Here is a 24090-nt window from a genome sequence, read left to right as displayed (position 1 = left end):
TCCATTTGCAAAAAAAAAAAAAAGCCTAAAAAGGCAAGAAAAATAAACTGAAAAAAGTATGCAAACCTTTTGGAATTATCTTCAATCATTATCTTAATAGAGTAGCTAAGTCTCACAGTTGGTCATCATTAAAATATTATTATTGTGCACAATGTTCTAGTTCCACTCACTTCACTTTACACTAGCTCATATAAGTCTTCCCAGAGCTTCTATAATTATTTTTTTTACATATAGATCCTTTGCCCTCTACTTGAAATCTCTTTGGGATAAAGATCAAGTAGTGCTAGGTCAAAAGGAGCTCAGTATTTTTAGGCCCTTGGGCACATTTTTCCCTAGAAAGACTGAAGTATTTCACAACTCCACCAACAGTATGTTAGTATGCCTATTTTTTTTACATCCTCTCCAGTATTTTTCGTCTCCCTTTTCTGTCATGTTAACCAATCTGAGAGCTGTGAGGAAGAATTTCAGAGCTGTTTTAATTTCCATTTCTCTAAAACACTTGGGAATCCATTTGCCAATAGAAACAGAGGAATGATAGGAATACAATTACAAAACACTTTTCACACAAATAAAAATAGATCTAAACAATTGGAAAAACATTAATTGCTCATGGGTAGGCTGAACTAATATAATAAAAATGGCAATTCTACCTAAATTAATTATTTACTTATTTAGTGACATGCCAATCAAAACACCAAAAAAACTATTTTATAGAACTAGAAAAAATAATAAAAATTTCAACTGGAGTAACAAAAGATTAAGACTCTCAAGGGTATTAATGAAAAAGAAAAGTGAAGGATAGTGGCCTAGCAGTACCAGATCTCAAACATACTTTAAAGCAGTAATCATCAAAAAATCTGGTACTGGATAAGAAATAGAATGGTTGATTAATGGAATAGATTTGGGGCAAATGACCTTACCTATTTAATATTTAATAAACCCAAAGATCCCAACTTTGGGGGTAAAAACTCACTATTTGACAAAAACTTCTGGGAAAATTGGAAAATCTCAGATCTATGGAGAAGGGAATAATTTATGACAAAACAAGAGATAGAGAACATTACAAGATGTAAAATAATTTCAACTACATTAATTTAAAAAGATTTTGTACAAATAAAACCAATATAATGAAGATTAGAAGGGAAACAATAAAATGGGGGAAAAATTAAAACAAATTTCTCTGATCTAAATGTCTAATTTCTCATATCTATAGAGAACTAAGCCAAATTTATAAGAATATAAGCCATTCTCCAATTGACAAATGGTCAAAGGATGAATAAGCAGTTTTCAAATGAAGAAATCAAAGCCATCAATAATCAATAATATGTTCTAAATGCCTCTTGATTAGAGAAATATAAATTAAGGTATCTGTGGTACCACTTCACATCTCTCAGACTGACCAATATGACATGAAAGGAAAGTGATTGATGTTGGAAGAGATATGGCAAAATTGGGGCACTAATACACTGCTGGTGGAGTTGTGGACTGATCCAAAGGGATAAAAAATAGTGTAAAGGACCTACTGGTGCAAAAAGATTTATGGCACCGCTTTTTGTAGTGCCAAAGAATTGAACACTGAAGATGTCCATTAATTGGGGAATGGTTGAACAAATTTTGGTACATGTTGGTGATGGAATACTATTGTCCTTTTTTTTTTTAAACCCTTACCTTCTGGGGCAGCTAGGTAGCTCAGTGGATTGAGAGCCAGGCCTAGAGACGGGAGGTCCTAGGTTCAAATCCAGCCTCAGACACTTCCCAGCTGTGTGACCCTGGGCAAGTCATTTGATCACCATTGCCCACCCTTACCACTCTTCCACCTATGAACCAATACACAGAAGTTAAGGGTTTAAGAAAAAAAAATTAAAAAAAAACCCTTACTTCTGTCTTAGAATCAATACTGTATATTGGTTCCAAGGCAGAAGAGTGGTAAGGGCTAGGCAATGGGAGTTAAATGACTTGCTCAGGGTCACACAGCTGGGAAGTATCTAAGGCCAGATTTGAATCCAGGACTACCCATCTCTAGGACTGACTGAGCCACCCACCTGCCCCCTATTGTGCTTTAAGAAATAATGAACAGTGTCTCTCTCTCTTTGGTTTTGAGTCTCAGTCTCTTTAAGCCTGCCTGCCTGCTTTTACTAGCATAGACTCAAGCTGCAAGCTTCAAAGATAGCTACTTCTACTGGTCAGGAGAAGCTGTGAAATTTTATCCCCAGGTACCTGTACCAGGGTGGTTACCCTGGGACCCAGCTTACAAACAGCTCTCTCTAAGAACTCACTAGGGCCCCCATAATCAGCCTTTATCAACATATAGGGATAAGATGAAAAGTAGTGAGAGGTTTAAATAGTGAAATGACTGATGGATCTTTTTTGTCAGGTTAGACCAAAAAAGGTGAATTTTAACATGACCGGAAGGATCCTAGGTCATCTAAATCCCTCAACTGCAAGGAACTGCGAGGAAGGTCAGAAAGAACCAACAAATGATTGCTATGCCTTGTTACTAACATTTTTAGCATCATGCTGTGAAAACAGGTTCATACCTGATATAGAAGTGAAACTATGGTAGTCTCTAGCCTTAAGCTTAGGAGGAAACTGTTATCTTAGGAAATAATTAGTAGGTCAAACTGTTAATGTTAGGAAAGGGCCAAATTGGAAAAAAAATATTATTTGAGTTACAGCAGCCATTCTCTATATTCCAATGCTTGAAAAGTAGGTATAACTGTCTTTCCTTTCTTGATTGGCATGTGGCATTTCTGTGTGCTTATTCATTTGACTTTTTATAGTATCCTCCATCACCAAAGTATTGAGTGGACATGGTATAATAACCTAATTAAAGAAAAGACACAGTGAGATATGGCAGACAGATTCAAATTTATTGAGACAAACAGAAATGCAACTATTCAGTACTACAATTAAGCATTTACAATTAACCAAGGAGGTTAGCCAAGTGTTCACATTCCAGGTAAATCTGTATGGATGAGCATTCAGAATTCACTATGCTAATTTACTTTACTATGACCATCTACATTGCATCTACAGCAGGGACAGCCAATTGACACACTCAGTATTTGGGTGACATTTCCCTTACAACGCTATACATTTAACAGGAACAAATGTCAGCAGCATTTGAGAAAAAAGTATAAAAAGACTAAACCACTCACTGTAGAAAGAAAGGTCTCTTGGATATTACTGTACGGTGCAGTTGATGCATCAAACAAACAGGAATGATATTATGGGAAAGAGTTAAGGGAAAGCTACACTAGATTGATTTGGTGGCCTGTGATGAGACAGCTGTCAATTTCGTATTCTTTGTCACTGGGAATGGGTAGGTGGTAGGAAGGTAAAATATGTTGGAAGAAGAGGCAGGAAGGAATTGTTATGAAACTCCAAATACAGTATTAAAATATTTCCAAGCCAGAAACTAATACTGAAATTGAAGCCAGGTCTGGAGAGGCAAGAGAAGTATTAAAAACACCAGTTATTTTTCCCAAATGGAAGATTTCAATTTGAATTAGAGGTAAAAAAAGAAATATTAAATATTTAAGACCTCCTCACAGTTCACAAGAAGTTTCTAAATAACCACATCAGGATGCAACTTGGAAACTGGTTCTAGTAAGAAAATGGAGAAGTGGATCAATAGATGGTCCCTAGATATCAGGAGTTTTCAAATGTACCTAGTCATGGTGGTGAACTCTAAAAGCTCAACTTTCACCTTAGACGATGAATCAGACTCTTATTCTTCAAATCTCAGAATTGGGGATTGTGAAAACTATAGTTTTCAACCTAAATGATTACAAAATCTTATCAGAAATCTGACATTGCCCTGGCAAAGAAATTAAGTAAGAATAATATTTCTGAGCTATGCTCTAAACACAGGAAAAGTTTTTTTTTAATTTTAAAGCTCTAATGAGTCCAAATATCTTCTTAAAGCATCTCCAAAAATTGAGCATCATTACCTTGCAATAAATTTTCTACAGCACTCTCTTATCCATCATTAAGTTAATGTTAAGGAGCTCTGAGTATCATCTTAATTAGATACTTGTCATAAGATAATTAGGTAAATTAAAATCAGTAGATCACTATGTTCCTAAAGGTTTCTCTAAGCAAAACCAATGTGCCAATCCTAATGAGTTCTCTGGTACATTTTCAGAGCTAGTTGGAGTTATTAACAATGATTTTCCTTTACAGTCTAGATTGAGAATTTTTATGCATTTTTAATTTTTAGGGGGTACATTTTCATTAAATTAACAATTTTAGTAAATTAATTGCAATTATGCAGCTGTTTCCAAACTCTGAGTTCAAAGGCTTGGTCAAATAAAATCCACTTCAAACAGAAATAATGTGTATTGGATCTTTAGACTAAATTTGGATATGATTTCTTAACATAAGTTCCCTGGTCTTGTGCTTTGTGACACACACAGCAAGACACATTCTATCAAGAATAGTAGATACATGATTTCTCTGTTCTTGGTTTTCACATAGCAGTAACTGAATCATTTATGTCCATATGTTCAGTTAGAGATAAAATTGAATGTTATGGTGTTGGGCTAGCCAGGTGAAATTGGTAAAGGAAACTACCAGTCTCAGGTTGTATCTACATGATACCAAAATAACCAGTCAGTTTAATTTTTTTAATCATTCAATTCTTTGGGGGCGGGGGGGAGGAAAGGCTAGCCAATTGAATCACAGTGGCCAGTAAACTAGTGGGCTGACTGAATTTTTGACCAAGCTGATTGAATGCAATGGTGTAGCCTAGGCTACAAGAGAAGAGAGAGGAAAACCATCAAAGGATTTCCCTTTGACTTCATTTGCCAATTAGGTTTTCCTTAAAGCAGGGTATTGAACTGACAAAACTATAGTTATATAGTTTCCTTTGGGGAAGAGAATGACCACGAAATTGCCTAAGACTATGGAGGCAAGTCTTTGATTGGGAAAGAAAACCTTGCCTAAAGGTTTCAAATCCCTTTGACCAGCCCTATTGGAAGAGACCAAGAGAAAGCAATTCCAAGGACTGAATGGGATGAATATCCTGCAGGATTTGCAGTGAGTGTGTGGTATTAGTAATTCCTTTCCGCCCACTTATGGAGATTTTAAAACTTTATTAAAAATCTTGGGATGAGGAAAATAATACAGAAGAGCCTTATCGTTTATAAAGCTAAGCTCATCTGTTCCCAAGAAAGAAAAATCAGGGATTAAAATTCAATTCTTCATATCAGTCTTTCTCCTTCTTAATTACCACTCCAGTTTGTGAAGATAGTATGAAGATTTCCTTTTGATTTACTGTCCTTTGATTTTCTTTGTTTTCTTTTCTCACTTTTTTGGCAAAGTGTGAAACCCATTGTTAGCCCTACAGAGAGTAGATCCTTCTGGGGATGGGAACCCAAAGATAAATAATCACCAACACTACTGGGGTCAGGGGCAGAAATGAAAGTTTAGACACTGGACAAAGTATATTTTCTTATTATTGCTTTTTTTTCAAATAGACATCAATGTGGTAGAGACTTCCAGGCAGTTTTTTTTCCAGCATCCTTTTGTGGGCTGCATATTTATAATAAAGAAGCCAGAATATCCTTCAGAGCTTTCTGATCCCAGGAACTTTACTTCTCCATCAAATGCACTGAGACAATAATGTTTAGGTCTAATCTTAATACTCCATTCTCCATATTCAAGCAAGATGGTAAAATCATACAGGAATAAGTATGGGATACAAGTTGGTCAGAATGGATAGGATTCTCTCTTTTCTTTAACTCAACAATTTTTGTTTCCTTCCCCAAAGGTTCTAGAGGCCAGCCATTGGTAGATTTTCAGGCCCAAACTTCACTAATTCTTGATGAAGCTATACTTTGATGGCCTTATATTTAAAAAAGCTAGAGCTTCTCTAGAGAGTACTGAGTATGATGGTCTCTGCCCTATTCTAGGTCCAATTAGAGCAAAGATCCTTGGAAGACAGGGCACAGTCTATATCTTTGGTCCACAAGTCTTCACTGGTAAAGGCATGTGGAACTGTTTGTATAACAGTATCTTGCTTTTGTTAGAAGAGGTCAAATGCAAAACTGAACTCAAAATCTTCAATTGACTTCTTTTTTTTTTTTAAACCCTTGTACTTCGGTGTATTGTCTCATAGGTGGAAGATTGGTAAGGGTGGGAATTGACTTCTAATGAAATGTTGTGATACTGTATCTTTTTTTAAAAAAAGAACATTAGATACCCCTTAGGAAAACCCTATAGGATGAATTGAAAGAAAAGGAGAGGCAATAAACAGGACAGATGCCTAAGGAAGTCTGTGAGATGATAAGAAAGAGACAGCTTAGGATGTTGAGTAGAGAAAGAATTTCATGGCTTCTGCAAGAGAAGTTGTTTAGGCAATCTGGGGCTTATCAAAATCAAAGAGATTTTCAACAGCCCTGCTGGTGCCTGAGAGAAGAAACTGAATCAGCCTGCAGGTTACAAGTGCCAGCTATTAATGCAAAAACAGTTTCTACACAGATTTCATATTTTTCCTTCTGGAAACAGCAATTGCCTGGACAGGCTGGCATTTTAATTACTTCTCAACTGTGTTCTCCAATGATTCTAAACAGTTCTCTCTTCCTATATAGGGGCATGAGTGCGTGATATATGTCACACACTCATATATATTAATACATACACAAATAGAATCAGGCAGCTGGCAACCATTCTATAGCAAAGAGAATGGCTCCCCAAAGGAGCTCTTGGCAGCATTAAGGCCATTGTTTTTAGAAAGCCAAAAGCAGCTATGCACAGGAGAATGAATTTGTAAATGATAACAGGACTTTTTGGGGGTGGTGAGTGGAGAGACAAGAGAGGAGATTCCAATGAGGCATTTCATTTCTCCCATATCATCTTCAGTACACAAGAAAAGCAGCCAGCCATTGCAAGCAGGTCTACAAAAAATGTGCTGTAATGAACAAACAGTGTGAACAAGCAAAAGAAGGTTCATTCTTTCATCAAGAGGTATCTGGCTCCCTCCCCACTCAAAATCCCATATAAACTACTTATGTGTTGAGGGAAGTCCTCCTGAAGGGGAGAAAGGAAGCCAGGAGCTTGGGACTTTGTTTAAGTGAAATCAGTTGTCCCTTAGCCTAAAGAAAAATATCCCCATCCCCCAAATAGCCATACTCAAAATTGGAGCACTTGGGAAAGAAGAAAAGTTGTGTTCCAAATTATACACAGGGTACATAACCGAACAGTGGAGAGGAGACATTTTGTGCCTAATGGTCTTAGATACAATTGTTGAGATGTGAGGGACTTGTGATATTGTGCAAAACATGTGTCCTTTGCCCTGAGGGAACTACCATATATAGCCGACCTCATCCTCCTTGTCATCATCCTCATCTTCATCATCTTCATTTGCTGCCCTTACATGAATTTTCAGTTTCCCATCTTTGTCCTTTCTTGTCCCTCCATGTTCTTCTTCCAGATCATCAAGCAGGACCACAGCACCCCCACTGCCAAAATCTCCTGAGGTTTCCTGCTCTTCTTCTGAAATGGTTTTTTATTTAAAGCAAACAAAATAAAATTAGAGGTGCTACTGCTTTCATACCCTCTGCCACTGATTAGCACTGCCTTTGCCTCGCCCCCTTCCCCACCTGTCTGAAAGCTCACTATCTGTTTTAAGGTAGTAGGTAGCACTTCCCACTCCATGTGATAGAAGAATATTAGAATCTCCTTTCCCAACATGGAGGATCATAGGAGCAAAGATTTAAAACCGAGAGAGATCTTAACCAACATCTAAGCTATAGCTTAGGAACTAACTCCTTCATTTTACAGATGAAAAAAATTGAAGCCAGAATTAAATGACCTGTTCAAGGTCAGAAAAGTAAGTGGTAGAGCTAGGTTTTGAACCACTGACCCCAGGTTCAGCACACCTTCTGTTAGCCTGTTCTACTGGCCTACAAGTGACATTTCAAACTAATGGCAAATTCTAAAGAAATTATAGTTGTTGAGGCAGCTAGGTAGCTCAGTGGATGGAGAGCCAGGTCTAGAGTTGGGAGATTGCAGATTCAAATATGGCCTCAGACACTTCCTACCTGTGTAAACCTGGGCAAGTGATGTAATCCTAACTCCCAAGCCTTTACCGCTCTTCTGCCTTGGAACTTAGTATCGGTTCTAAGGTGGAAGCTTTTTTTTTTGAAGCTAAGAATTTTTTTAAAAAATAAACTATAGTTGTTTTTTTTTTTCTACAGCCTTTTTAGGGATACAAAACTAAAAAGTCAGATGCTTGGTGCCAGGGCTCAAAAACTGGCAGGATAAATAACTCCACTTAAATGCTACCTCCTACACTGTTGTATTTTCTCATCTGTATATGTGTGTGTGTATGTATGTATGTATAGCACCCACAATCATTCTGTAGCCATTGCTATTTATTCTGTCTATATTATCTTATATCTTCCTTATACCACTATAACACAAGCACCTTTAGATACTTTGTGTATTTATTATTCCTTTTGTAAATTCAAGAAGCACATATCCTCACTCCATTTGAATACCATCTGATGTTCTATTTTCTAAATCTCCTGTATATCCCTGTCACTTTCCCCGCAAATACCCAATGTAGCCCTCTATATAGCTATTAACTGTTGACTACAAATAGTAGCTACTCTCTAATTATGATAGCTAGCTTATGTCCAGGGAAGTAGGGGTGGGGAGGGACAGTGGGAGCTTAATGCCCCTACTCACCACAATTCACAGCTCCTTGCTTCCTAGAGCCAGCCAGTTCATTCCCATACTTATCCACACACCAGCACTGTCCTGTGCTCTTGTGACACTGGGTGGCTTTGTAGTATCCTTCATCATTGCAGCGGGGAATGAATACTCCTAGAAGAAATAAAAGTCCCAGTTTTATCAAAGAATTCTCAAACCTCACTTTAGAATCAAGCTAAAACAAACTAGGCTTAGACTCCCCAGGATTAAAGAAATGAGATTCCTTCTGGGTCCAAAGCATTATCTGCATATATAGTATAATACTAATTTTGACTCTTCACAAAATGTCAGAATTGGAGGGAACATTGAAGATCTTCTAGAAAAATGAAGTTCAGATGACTATATGAATATATATCCAAATGGTTATTATATTTATGAGGTCATTTAGCAAATTAATTTAATAATCAGGATTAAAACTCAGATGTCTTGATTCCTTGTCCTGGTAGTCCTGTGCCAATTCTTCTGATAAGCTCATTTAGGCTCTGTGTGTGGAATTGCCAACCTTCCACTCTTCATCCACCACAGCTCTTGATGTAATCAAAACCTGGAATGCCTTTTTGGAAATACTGATTTAAAATTATATGAATGAAATAGTAATTTATTCAGTCAGTCACATTCATTCATTTCACACATTAATGCATCCTTAGTGTTAAAGGCAGTTTTGGAATCTGAGACAGTTTAGGGGGAAAAATAGGGCAGTGATCAGATGGCATCAGTAACCACAGGAAAAAAACAAAACTTTAGCTTAAAAGAGATATTTATACAAATCCCCAAGCATATCTTCAAGGGAGAACATGTGGTGAACTAGAAGAAAAACTGCCCTATCTACCAAACCACTCCATGAAAAACTTATCAGCAGACAGGAAAATATATATTTGTCTTCATTCCCCAGGTTGGTAATAAGCCAGATGCTATGCTAAATCTACTATATAATAAAACTAACACTTTTTTTCTAAGTAGACAGTAATTATAACTGATTATAATTTGTTGTTGCTTGTTCCTGAGTTGTTCTGAATGCCCAGGAGTTTTTCCCCAGGGAAAAATAATCTGTAAGCAAATAAATGGAATTCTTGTTTGCCAGCCATAATATTTCACTGTGATGAGGAGAATGTGATGAGATCTTTCAAATCAGGCAGAAAGTAACTTTAGGAAAAATCAAGAATATGATTCACTAGATAGGAGAATAATAATTATGTCATTACCATCCACAGCTATATACTCAGTAAGGCAAGTGATATAAATTAAGTGATGAGATAGAAATATAATTCAGAATCATTTAAATGTAAAACATATTTTTGTGTAAAATATCTATATGGTGTCCAAAATCCATAGTCCCGCTTTAACTTATTTAAGTGTATATAGTGTAAGCTTTAGGCCCCTAAAAAGCTGCATTATGACTTTTGAGACAACTTTTATTCATTTTTCTAGCTATACATAAAAAAATAAGAAGAAACACTAAATGGAGAAATGCACTTGGAGTCAGGAAAATTTGGTTTTGAACCCCATCTCAGGTGCTTACTAGGTGTGTGGCCCTGGGCAAGCCTGTTAACCTTTCTGATTCTCAGTTTTCTCCTCTGTAAAATGAGGGAGTTGTACCTCTAAAGTCTCTTCTTACTTGAAATCAATGATCCCATGACCACATATCTTTGCATTCTGGTGCCTTCTCATGGAATAGAGTTCTCTAAACTAAGTTAGCTCTTTATCATGTGGCAAAGTAGAAAGAATATTGGTCTTGAAGTCATAAAGATCAAGGTTCAAAACCTATATCTAAGATACTAGCTGTGTGACTACAGGCAGATCATTCACTTAATTCAGTGATTTCCAAAGTGGGCGCCACCACCCTCTGGTGGGTGCTGCAGTGATCCAGGGGGGCAGTGATGGCCACAGGTGCATTTGGGGGCAGTGATATTATATGACAGGGGGCACTAAGTAATATTTTTTCTGGAAAGAGGGCAGTAGGCCAAAAAAGTTTGGGAACCACTGACTTAACTTATCAGGCTCTCATTTGAAAAATGGAAATAATGATTCTAGTAGGACCTACCTCAAAGTATATTTGTGATTCTCAAATGAGAGGAATGTGCTTTGCAAATGTGAGATGCAAAGTGCTTTGCAAAACTAAAAGGGTTATATGTGTCACTTTTTTATTATCTGAGGACCAATCTGGTTAAGTGAAGGGTGATGAATTCTTTGGTCATAGAAACTCTTTATTTTTTTTAATCATTGCCTTCTTGTCTTCGAGTCAATACTGTGTGTCGGTTTCAAGGCTAGGCATTGTGGGTTAAATAACTTACTCAGAGTCACATAGTTAGGAAGTGTCTGAGGCTAGATTTGAACCCATGGCCTCCCATCTCTAGTGTATTCACTGAGCCACTCTTACCCATGATGATAGAACTGATAAATTTCATAAGCGAATTGGACTGGATGATTTTGGAGGTCTTTTCCAGCAAGATCTCTTTGGAATTGTTATTCAGACTTTATACTTTGTTCTATATTTTAGGTTGCATATTTCCAAATGGTGCTCGGTCCCCCTTTTTTTAAAAATAACTTTCTCATTGCCACAACCCTCCCACCCCACCTATATCCAATGGGAAGGCCAAATATCTAAGCTGCCACCTCTCTCCTGGGGAATTCCTTTGTGCCTGATGTGGTAGCTAACCTCAGTTAACCTTGGCTAGAGAGAAAAAGGAAGAAGTGAAGTTATACTAACACTTAAGAATGTGTTTTAGAAGCTATTCCTGTTTACTAGTAGCCATCTGCTTGGCTATTTACACCGAACAGCCAAAACTTCCTATCCAGTACAAGTTTTCTTAGAAACAGGAAACCAAATAAGAAATGTCAAAAAGTCATTTGGTCCAGCCTCTTGCTCGGAATCCCTATCTAGTACCATGAGTAACACACACACACACACACACACACACACACACACACACACACACACACACACACACCCTCCTCAGTTTCCTTATCTGCAAAATGAAGTGACTGGGCTGGATTATATCCAAGGTCTCTTCTAGTTGTTCCCTTCTTAGACAGGTAAATAAGTCCAAAAAAGATTGGAATCAGAAGTTCCAGCACCAAGTCCACCAGTTCTTAATATTACAAGTCAGTTCTTGCTTAATGTGAGTGATCATTCTGCAGACTCCCCCAACTCCTCATGGGACTCCATGTGGCCCCACCCCAAGCCTCTCTAGCTGGGGCCACAGAGCCAGAGAACTGGTGGCTTGCAGCTTCCATTGGCTAGAACACAGGATAGCTCAGGCACTGTGCCACTAGAAGAGAGCTTGTCTGGAGTTGAATTGGCATAAAATAAGAACTATCTGTATTATATTTCAAAAATTAATGTGGCATAGTGAATAGAGTACTGGCGTTAAGAGTTAGGAAGTCCTAAATTCAAATCTTGCTTTTAGGAGCTTGAAGCAGTATGATCATGGACAAGTCAATTAAATTCTCTGAGCTAAGACTACAAGATAATACAGATAGATTAGAGACAGTTCCTAGATCGACAAAATCAGAGTTCCTTGATGTATTGAATTCAAGTATCTATAGTTTTTACTTTTCAACAATATAGAACATAATCCCTCCACATCTATATGGGGAGGCTTCATGAGCTATTGGAACTCTTGTTTTTAGATGCACCCTCTTGGATAGAGAAATAGATTTTGAGTCAGGAAGATGTATGTTCAAAATCCACATTATATCCTAGGTGTGTTACCCTGGGCAGAAACAACCTCTGTGTGCCTCAGTTCCCTCATCTATAAAATAAGGAGGTTAGACTGGATAGCCTCTAATGTCCTTTCCAGTTTTAATCATTCCTCTTAACACACTGGTCTGAGAAAAAGAGTAGACATTTTTCTTGCTTGCTATTACTCTGTTCAGATTTTCTCCCTTGGTCATCACTCAGCAATCTTTCTTATTCCATTTATATAGATTACCCTTTCTAGATCTTTGTGCCAGTTATCCACCAACTTCCAAGCCATTGCTTCTTGCTATTTCAAGTGCAGCACATGGTTCATATGTCGTGTTATTCCCTCAAATACCTTGGCTTCCCTGTTTGTTGATCTCTTCAACTCCCCTGTTTTCATATACTCTTAGTTACTTTTTTCTTTTTTTTAATTAATTTTTTTTTACCAATTACATGCAATAACAAACATTAAAGTTCATACCCAGAGTTCAACATCTTTGTTCAAGAACTTGGTGATTCCTATATCTTACAAGAATCACCTATAATTCCACCTCTTCTTAATATGTAAATAAGTCTTGACTGACCACATATGTTAAAAACAATAGAAATGCGAGTTAGCTATGGGGAGAGGGTAGTTTGAGGGGGTGAAGGGTAAAGTAAAAACATGAATTCTGTAGCCATGGAAAATTTTTCTAAAATAAAAAAATTAATTAAAAAAAGTTAAGAAGAGGAATTTATGTACTGGATTCTAGAAGCAGAAAGGAATCACTTGAGCTTCTTGAAGAGAAGATTAGCATTGTCAACCCTATGCTTTATGAATAAAATTTTGATTTTTACAGAAAGCAAATTGGAAAGAGAATGGAAAGAAGCTCGTTAGTAGTCTGTTGACTGATAGAACCATCCTGTAAAGCAATACGGAAAGAGGTTTGAAAGGCCACAAAATTATGTATACATTTCGACTCAGCAATAACACTGCTGGGTTTATATCCCCAAGAGATCATAGATAAAAGGAAAAGGACCTACCTGTGCCAAAATATTTTTAGCGGCTCTTTTTGTTGTGGAAAAGAATTGGAAACTGAGGGGATGTACATCACTTGGGGAATGGATGAATAAGTTGTAGTATATGGTTTTAGTGTAATACTATTGTACCATAAGGAATGATGAACAGGATGAGTTTGGAAAAAAACTAGATATACTTACATGAACTGATGCAAAGTGAAATGAGCAGAACCAGCGGAACAATGTACATAATAACAGAAATACTGTGTAATGATCTCAACTGTGCAGGACTAAACTATTATCACCAATGAAAATACTATCCACGAGTCAAAGAAGGAACTTTTGGAGTCTTGGCACAAATCAACCATGCTATCTTCCACTATATTTCCTTTATGAGATTTCTATTGTTTGTGTGACAGATGGCTTCTATCATGACAAGAGCATTACAGAAATATGTATCACATGAAAGTATGGATACAACTATAATTTTTATTGCCTGGGGGGATGGTGGAGGAAAGGAGAAAATTCCTCTCATTTTCACTCTGTCTGTCTGTCTGTCTTGTGTGTTTCTTGTAGACAATATATTGTAAGATTTTGGTTTCTAAACTACTCTGCTATTTGCTTCCGTTTTATGGGCGAGTTCATCCCATTCACATTCAGAGTTATAATTATCAACTCTGCATTCCCAGACATTTTGATTCTCTCTCCTAGTTCTGTCCTTTATTCTTTCACTGTTTCCTTCTATACCAGTATTTTGTTTTTAATCAGTTCCTATAATCCCCTCCCTTGTTGTACTTCCCTTTGTCCCCCCTCCTTTCTTATTCCCCTCTTATTGTTCTTTAAAGCCACACCGTGGTCCCCATGCAAGCCTTCTCCCTCCCTAGTATTGCTTCCCTCCCCACCAGTCTGTTTGATACCCTTCTACCTCTCTATAGGGTGTGAATCAATTCTCTGTCCCAATGGATCTGATTGTTCTTCTCTCTTTAAGTTGATTTCAGTGCACTTAAGTATAAACTTCTTCTAGTTACCCTGTTGGTAATAACAATTTTTAATATTTGCCAATACCTTCTTTTCTTCTTGGGATATAAATTGATTGAACTTGTTGTGTCCCTTAAAGAAAAGAATTTTTTTCTCCTCCCCCCATTCTCTTAATTACCTTATGTTGATTCTCTTAAGTTCTGGGTTTGGGCAGCAAACTCTCTGTTTAAGTCCAGTTTTTTCTTGATGAATCTTTGGAAGTCCTCAATTTTAATGAATTACCATACTTTCCCCTGCAATAATATATTTAGTTTTGCTGGATAGCTGATTCTTGGTTGTAGACCCAGTTCTCTTGCTTTCCAGGAATATTGTGTTCCATGCCTTCTGGTTCTTTGATGTAGATGCAGCAAGATCCTGTGTTATCCTAACTGTGGTTTCCTAATATCTGAATGACTTCTTTTTAGCAGCTTGTAATATTTTTCCCTTGGTCTGGTAGTTTTTGAATTTGGCTATAATATTCATGGAAGTTGTCAGTTGTGGATTAAATATAGGAGGTGATCTGTGGATTCTGTCAATTTCCACTTTTCCCTTTTGTTAGAGAACTTCTGGGCAATTTTCTCTGATAATTTCTTATAAGATGGTATCTAAACTTTTTCTTTTATCATGATGTTCTAGTAAACCAATAATTCTTAAGTTTTCTCTTCTAGCTCTGTTCTCCAGATCTTTGGTTGAATCAATGAGGTGTTTCATATTGTCCTCAAATTTTTCATTTTTTAAACTTTGTTTAATATATTCTTCCTGCCTTATGAAGTTATTTGCTTCTAGTTGTTGAGTTCTGTTTTTGTAAGACTGAATTTCATCCCTGGCTTTTTGATCATCCTTCTCTTTCTGGTCTGATTTTCTTTGTAGATCATCTTTTGCCTTCATTGCTTCATTTTCAAGCTGGCCAATTCTGGCTTTTAAGACTTTATTTTCTTGTTTTAGTTCATGTATTTCCTTTTTCAAATTGTCTTCAGCCTCTCTTGATTGATTTTTGAGTTCCTGAAGTTCTTGAGTTAATTGAATTTTGAGATCTTCCAAAGCCTGTGTCCAGTTTTGCTGGAACTACTTCCTCTTCTTCTATTTCTATTTCATTTGCTCTCTTTTCACTTCCTTGAAAGAAGCTGTCAATTGTCATTTCTTTTCTCTTTTTCTGTTGCTTACTCATGTTTTTTCCCTTCCTTATTCTGCTAGTTTGAGCAGATGTATTTAATGATCTTTGATGAAAGATCTTCCCTCAGCTGGCAATGGAGGTTTTGTAGTTACTTTCTCTGCCCTCTGAAGACTTCTTGTCTGTCCAATTGTTGGGATTAATCCAGTATTTACTGGATTAATCTTACTGCTTAATCTTCCCTGAGACTAAAACCTTGAGGGGAGGGAAAAACAATCAAACAAACAAACAAAAAAAAGCCCAAAAAACATGGAGGGACAAGAAGTTGTGTTTTCGCTAAACTGAGCTCTCCAGCAGTAGGGTCCCCCTGCGTTGTCCGCTGTGTTTGGTCTGGTTTTCTTTCCTCTTGAAGTCCTTCATTCTCTATCTTGGTATGAGGAAGCCAAGCTGTCTGTGGTCCTGGGTTTGGCTCTCTCTAAGCCACCTTCTTCTGGGTGTTTTTGCTGTGTTTCTCTGGTTTTCTCCTCCAGTCACCTCTCCAGTGCCTGTGTTTAACTCCCTGAGTCCAGTGCCAGCAAGCCCTCTCTCCTGACCAGTCCGCCCACCAGCCCTGAGATTTCCCAGACCACTGGAGACTCCACACAGCACATGGGGAGGCATCCTGGAATCCTGGAATTCCCCTTCTAAGCCCTCAGACCCGACAGTTCAAGAATTGAAGCCTTTTTCTTGGTGTACCTCTTTAGTTATGCTGCAGTAGGGTTTCCCCTGCTCTGTCCCGTTATTAGATTTGGTCCTCTTTCTTCTCAAAGCGCATTGTTTTCTATCTTGGTATGTAAGGGTGTGGAGGTTTTAAGATTCACCTCCATCTAAGCCACCATTTTCCCGGAAAAAAAAAACCCTCTTCTTGACATTTTAGTTCCTTAAAACCCATAGGATCTACTTTTCCAAACTCATTTGAACATTTTCCTACTTCACATAATGTATGGCCTAACCAAACTGATCTAGTTCTTGTCCCTCAACACACAATATGTCATCTTATTTTTCCATGCCTTTGCTTTTTCTCATGATGAGATTTTACTGCCTCTTCATGCAGTCAATTAAAAACAGAGCCAGGAATGATTTTCCTGGTATTCCACTCCTAAATAGGAAGTGGAAAATGATCCCATTTTACATGCTTTTTATTTATTTGTGATGGCTGTTCCCACAGTTTTAACAAGCCTGCTGGCAAACAGAGACCTGTTTTGTATATTTTGTTTTTTAATGCAAACTTTAGAAATTACAAACTATAGCCAGCTTTGGTGCACTGAACATAGGAAAATTTGAATGATTTCATTTCAGACATCAGCTCTTTAAAAACTCAAGGTCCATGCTTACAGAATCCTGGCTTCAATCCTTAGATAAAGTTGACCAAATTTTGTTGATTCTTTGCTTCTAAGCCAATCATTTCGCCTGTCTGTTGGAAAAATTATTCCAGAAAATTAAATGGAAAATCCTTGACAGGGCTCAGCATTTGTTATCTTTACTGTAGCTACAAAACAGCACATTTGTCAGAAGCAAGGTTGAGCTGTGTTTTTGTTGGTTTTCTCCCCTGTTCTGACATCCAGAAGAAGGCTCAGAATGAATAAAGGATAGGATGACAGCTTCTACAGTTTTTTGCCCTCTATACATGCTCTCTTGGGGCAATCAGGACAGCTAAAGATGGAAACAAGGACATAGTGGCAACAACTTCTATGCACTTTCATATGGGGAAGGGTGTCAGAGAAGGACATGGAATGGTTCTCTTTATCCTTTTCTTCCAGTTATTCATGGAGATGAAAATACAAAATTCCAAATTAGGTGAGGAATCAAGAATCCTCAGAAATCAGTTATTCAAATTACATGGAGCATCATCCCTTAAATACATAACTTCCTATACCTGGTATCCCTTTCTCCTAAGCTTTTCCTCTGGAAATTCTGTACTTTTGGTGAAGATGTACTTAAATGCTTTTTCTTCTATGGAGTCTTCCTTGATCTTTTCCTGAAAATTAGCTTTTTAGCCTCATATAATGATAACATATATTTAAATAGTTTTGAGATTGTGAAAAGTCCTTTACATACATTATTCATTTTAGCCTCTCAACCATACTGAGGTAAAAACTACAAGCACTGTTATCTCCATTTTAAGGATATTCTAAAGCACAGAGGAACTAGATGACTTGCCCAGGGTCATATAATAGGTATGTGTCTGAGGCAAGATTTTAACTCCTATCTTTCTGACTGTCACTTGCTCCCACCACTTAACCACCTGCCTCTCCTAGCTCTCAAAAATACCTTTCTTTTTTATGTACTTTTCTTTGGGTAACATTTCATGTGATATATATTCCTGTATTGCTCTTTTCATGATGGAAGTCATCTGTCACACATGGAATAGAAATCTCATGAAGGAAATATAGTGGAAGATGGTATGCTTTGATCTGTGCTCAGACTCTAAAAGTTTCTTTATATTTTTACAGATGAGGAAACAGAGATCCATAGGATTTTAAGTGACCTGTCCAAGATCACTTGAATCCAGGTCCTTAGCAATATTGATATTTAAGATACCATATCTCATTATACTGGAATATGGAATAAGCTCCATGGCACAATGTTGGGTCTGGAACTAAGAAGATCTGAGTTAAAAATCTGGTTTCAGACACTTACTAGCTATGTGACCCTGGGTAAGTCATTAAACTTCTATCTGCCTTGGTTTCCTCAATTATAAAACAGGAATTATGGTAGTAACTATCTCCCCAGGTTGTTGTGAGCACCAAATGAAATATTGTGAAGTGCTCAGCCTAGTGCTTGGCACATAACCATTCCTTAATAATTGTTTGCTTGTTTATTTCCTTGTTTCCTTTTCTTCTGCAAATGTACTCCGTATAGTATAGGAACTTAAAAAAATATTTAATTAATAGAAACTTGGACTCCATACTTAAAGAAATTATTCAGCAAAATTGCCCTGAAGTCCTACAACAAGAGGGCAATATAGACATTGAAAGGATCCACAGATCACCCTCTACACTGGACCTAGAAAAGTCAACACCCAGAAATATAATAGCCAAATTCAAGAGCTTTCAAGTAAAAGAAAAAAATCTTACAAGAAGCCAGAAGGAGGCAATTCAAATATCAAGGAGCACCAATCAGGATCACACAGGATCTGGCAGCCTCCACGCTAAAAGACTGCAAGGCTTGGAATACGATATTCAGAAAGGCAAGAGAGATGGGCCTTCAGCCACGGATCAACTACCCATCGAAACGGACTATATACTTCCAGGGGAAAGTATGGGCATTCAACAAAATTGAAGATTTCCAAGTTTTTGCACAAAAGAGACCAGGACTAAATGGAAAGTTTGATATTCAATAACAAAAATCAAGAGAAACATGAAAAGGTAAATAAGAAACAGAGGGAAAAGAAAGAAAATTCATAATTTTTTAAATTTAACTCTTTAAGGGCTTAAATAAGATCTAATTATCTGTATTCCTATGTGGAGAAATGCTATGTATAATTCTCTGTGGTGAACTCTATTCACTATTATAGCAACCAGAAGAATAACTCATAGGGAGAGGACACGATACTAAATGGTCTAAGATGACAAGGGGGGTGCGAAAGAGGGGGGGGGGAATAATAGGAGACACCAAGAGAAATCTGAGTAAATAAGAAAAATAGGATATTCTATTACACACAAAGAGGGCATGGAATGGGGAGGAAATAAATACTATTAAAAGAAGGACAGGAAGAGAACATTAAGAGGTAATAATCAAACCTTTCTCTCAGTGTAATCAACCCGGAGAGGGAAGAGTAGATTTATTATCCATTGGGATAAAAAACTTTATCTAACCCTACTGAGAAAGTCAGAAGGGATAAACCAAAGGGAGCAGGGAGTGGGGAGGTCAAAAAAGGGAGGGGAGAAGAAGGGGGAGGGAATTCTATAGGCCTTTAAAAAACAAAAAGAGGGGAATAACAAGGGAGGGGGAAGAAAGGGAAGTCAATCAAGGGAGGGAATAAGGGATACCTGCTCAAAGCAAACTACTGGTTTAAAAGAAAATAGTTTAATAAGAAGTGGTGGGTCTAGGCGAGGATACAAAAATGTCAGTGAATGCACAAGTGATAATTATAACTCTGAATGTGAATGAGATGAACTCGCTCATAAAATGGAAGCAAATAGCAGAGTAGATCAGAAACCAAAATCCTACCATATGTTGTCTACAAGAAACACATATGAGGCAGGTAGACATACACAAGTTTAAGGTGAAGGGCTTGAGCAAAATCTTTTGGGCATCAAATGAGAAAAAGAAGGCAGGAGTGGCTATTATGATTTTTGACAAAGCCAAAGTAAAAATAAATATAATTAAAAAAGACAGGGAAGGGCATTATATCCTGATTAAAGACAGTATAAACAATGAGGAAATAACACTGCTCAATATATATGTACCAAGTGGTATAGCATCCAAATTCATAAAGGAGAAACTGGCAGAGCTCAAGAAGGAAATAGATAGTAAAACCATAATAGTGGGAGATCTAAATATTCCTCTTTCAGATCTAGATAAATCAAACCAAAAAAATAAATAAGAAAGAGGTAAAAGAGGTGAATAAAGTCCTAGGAAAAATTAGATTTAATTGATATGTGGAGAAAAATAAATAGGGACAAAAAGGAATACACCTTCTTTTCAGCTGAACATGGTACATTCAAAAAGACTGACCATGTAATAGGGCATAGAATCATTGCAAACAAATGCAAAAGAGCAGATATAATAAATGTAACCTTCTCAGATCATAATGCAATAAAAATAATAATTAGTAAGGGCACCTGGACAGGTAAATCAAAAACCAATTGGAAATTAAATAATATGATTCTCCAAAACCAATTTGTCAAAGAAGAAATCATAGAAACAATCAACAATTTCATTGAAGAGAATTACAATGATGAGACATCCTACCAAACTCTGTGGGATGCGGCAAAGGCACTACTCAGGGGGAAATTTATATCCTTGAGTGCATATATTAACAAATTAAAGAGAGCAGAGATTAATGAATTAGGTATGCAACTCAAAAAATTAGAAAGCGAGCAAATTAAAAACCCCTAGATGAAAACTAAATTAGAAATACTAAAAATTAAGGGAGAAATTAATTAAAGCGAAAGTAAAAGAACTATTGAATTAATAAATAAGACTAGAAGCTGGTATTTTGAAAAAAACAGTTAAAATAGATAATGTACTGGTCAATCAAATAAGAAAAACGAAAGAAGAAAACCAAATTGACAGTATTAAAGATGAAAAGGGAGACCTCACCTCTAATGAAGGGGAAATTAAGGCAATCATTAACAAACTATTTCACCCAATTATATGGCAACAAATATAACAATTTAGAAGATATGGATGAATATTTACAAAAATATAAATTGCCAAGATTAACAGCAGAAGAAATAGAATACCTAAATAATCCCTTATCAGAAAAAGAAATTGAACAAGCCATCAAAGAACTCCCTAAGAAAAAATCACCAGGGCCTGATGGATTCACAAGTGAATTCTATCAGACAATCAAAGAGCAACTAATCCCAATATTATACAAATTATTTGATATGACAAGCAAAGAAGGAGTCCTACAAAATTCCTTTTATGACACAAATATGGTACTGATTCGAAAGCCAGGAAGACCAAAAACAGAAAGAAAACTATAGACCAATCTCCCTAATGAACATAGATGCAAAAATCTTAAATAGAATATTAGCAAAGAGACTCCAGCAAGTAATTAAGAAGATCATCCACCATGATCAGGTGGGATTTATACCAGGAATGCAAGGATGGTTCAACATTAGGAAAACCATCCACATAATTGACCATATCAACAGTCTGACAAACAAAAATCACATGATTATCTTAATAGATGCTGAAAAAGCCTTTGACAAAATACAGCATCCATTCCTATTGAAACAATGAAAAGTATAGGAATAGAAGGACCTTTCCTAAAAATAATAAACCGTATATACCTAAAACCATCAACAAGCATCATATGCAATGGGGATAAATTAGAAGCCTTCCCAATAAGATCAGGAGTGAAACAAGGATGCCCATTATCACCTCTACTATTCAACATAGTACTAGAAACACTAGCAATAGCAATTAGAGAAGAAAAAGAAATTGAAGGTATCAAAATAGGCAATGAGGAGACTAAGCTATCACTCTTTGCAGATGATATGATGGTCTACTTAAAAAATCCTAGAGAATCAACTAAGAAGCTTGTAGAAATAATCAAAAACTTTAGCAACGTTGCAGGATACAAAATAAATGCACATAAATCATCAGCATTTCTATATATTTCCAACACATCACAGCAGCAAGAGGTAGAAAGAGAAACACCATTTAAAATCATCCTAGACAATATAAAATACTTGGGAATCTATCTAAATCTATCTAAATCTATCTAAATCTAAAACAAACACAGCAATTATATGAAAACAACTACAAAACACTTTCCAAACAAATAAAACTGGATCTCAACAATTGGAAAGCCATTAATTGTTCATGGGTAGGACGAGCTAACATAATAAAAATGACCATTCTACCCAAATTAATTTATCTATTTAGTGCCATACCTATCAAACTACCAAAAAATTTCTTTACTGAATTGGGAAAAACTATAACAAACTTCATATGGAACAACAAAAGATCAAGAATATCAAGGGAAATAATGGGGAAAAAATGGGAAGGAAGGGGGCCTAGCAGTTCCAGATATTAAACTATACTATAAAGCAGCAGTCATCAAAACAGTGTGGTACTGGCTAAGAGACAGAGAGGAGGATCAATGGAATAGACTTGGGGGAAATGACATCAGCAAGACAGTGTATGATAAACCCAAAGAGCCCAACTTTTGGGACATGAATCCACTATTTGACAAAAACTGCTGGGAAATTTGGAAAACAATATGGGAGAGATTAGGTTTAGATCAACATCTCACACCCTACACCAAGATAAATTCAGAATGGGTGAATGACTTGAATGTAAAGAGGGAATCTATAAATAAGTTAATTGAACCCAGAATAGTATACTTGTCAGATCTCTGGGAAAGGAAAGACTTTAAAACCAAGCAAGAGTTAGAGAAAATTACAAGATGTAAATTAAATGGTTTTGATTATATTAAACTAAAAAGCTTTTGTACAAAGAAAAACAATGTAGTCAAAATCAGGAGAGAAACAACAAATTGGGAAAAAATCTGTATAACGAAAAACTCTGACAGGGGTCTAATTACTCAAATATACAAGGAGTTAAAGCAATTGTATAAAAAATCAAGCCATTCCCCAATTGATACATGGGCAAGAGACATGAATAGGCAATTTTCAGGTAAAGAAATCAAAAATATCAATAAGCACATGAGAAAGTGCTCTAAATCTCTAATAATTAGAGAAATGCAAATCAAAACAACTCTGAGGTATCACCTCACACCCAGAAGATTGGCTAAAATGAAAGAAGGGGAGAGTAATGAATGTTGGAGGGGATGTGGCAAAATTGGGACATTAATGCATTGCTGGTGGAGTTGTGAACTGATCCAGCCATTCTGGTTGGCAATTTGGAATCATGCTCAAGGGGCTATAAAAGAATGCCTGCCCTTTGATCCAGTCATACCATTGCTGGGTTTGTACCCCAAAGAGATCATAGATAAACAGACTTGTATGAAAATATTTATAGCTGCGCTTTTTGTGGTGGCAACAAACTGGAAAAGGAGGGTATCTCCTTCAATTGGGGAATGGCTGAACAAATTTTGGTATATGCGGGTGATGGAATACTATTGTGCTAAAAGGAATAACAAACTGGAGAAGTTCCAGGCAAACTGGAGAGACCTCCGGGAACTGATGCAGAGCGAAAGGAGCAGAGCCAGAAGAACATTGTACACAGAGACTGATATACTATGGTAAAAGAGAATGTAATGGACTTGTGTACCAGCAACAATGCAATGACCCAGGACAGCTCTGAGGGATTTATGGTAAAGAAAACTACCCACATTCAGAGGAAGGACTGCAGGAGAGGAAACACATAAGAAAAGCAACTGCTTGAACGTATGGGTCTGGGTGGACATGATTGGGGATGTGGACTCAAAATTACCACACCAATGCAACTACCAACAATTTGGAAATTGGTCTTGATCACGGACACATGACAAAACCAGTGGAAATGTGCGTCGGCCGTGGGTGGGGGGAGTGCAGGGGTTGAAGGGGAAAGGTGGAGCATGAATCAGGTAACAATGTTAAAAATGATTATTAATAAATGTTTAAAAAAAAGTAGAATAAAAACTCCAAAAAAAAAATACCCACCACACACAAAGCCAGGAGAACTAATTCTAAGCTAGAAAAGAAGAAGAAAAGAGACCAAATAAAAGAATCAAAGCTAAAAAAAAAAAACAAAAAAACAATATGGTACTGGCTAAGAGATAGAAGGGAGGATCAGTGGAATAGACTTGGGGTTAATGACATCAGCAAGACACTATATGATAAACCCAAAGAGCCCAACTTTTGGGACATGAATCCACTATTTGACAAAAACTGCTGGGAAA

The 24090-nt window shown here is 36.8% G+C and overlaps 1 protein-coding gene across 1 annotated transcript in view; it reads right to left on the bottom strand.

Annotated features, from left to right (window-relative positions):
• Positions 1-7306: 7306 nt before the first annotated feature.
• SPOCK1 (SPARC (osteonectin), cwcv and kazal like domains proteoglycan 1) overlaps positions 7307-24090 on the bottom strand; it is a 794690-nt gene continuing 777906 nt past the window's right edge. The window contains exons 10-11 of the mRNA XM_044659936.1: positions 8695-8832; positions 7307-7497 (exon numbers count right to left, since the gene is read on the bottom strand). Coding sequence (XP_044515871.1) covers positions 7307-7497; positions 8695-8832 — 329 coding nt within the window. The remainder of the gene's footprint in view (positions 7498-8694; positions 8833-24090) is intronic.

The sequence above is a fragment of the Gracilinanus agilis genome, chromosome 2, assembly GCF_016433145.1.
Source record: "Gracilinanus agilis isolate LMUSP501 chromosome 2, AgileGrace, whole genome shotgun sequence".
Lineage (NCBI taxonomy): Eukaryota > Metazoa > Chordata > Mammalia > Didelphimorphia > Didelphidae > Gracilinanus > Gracilinanus agilis.
This window is presented reverse-complemented; position numbering and strand designations above follow the sequence as displayed.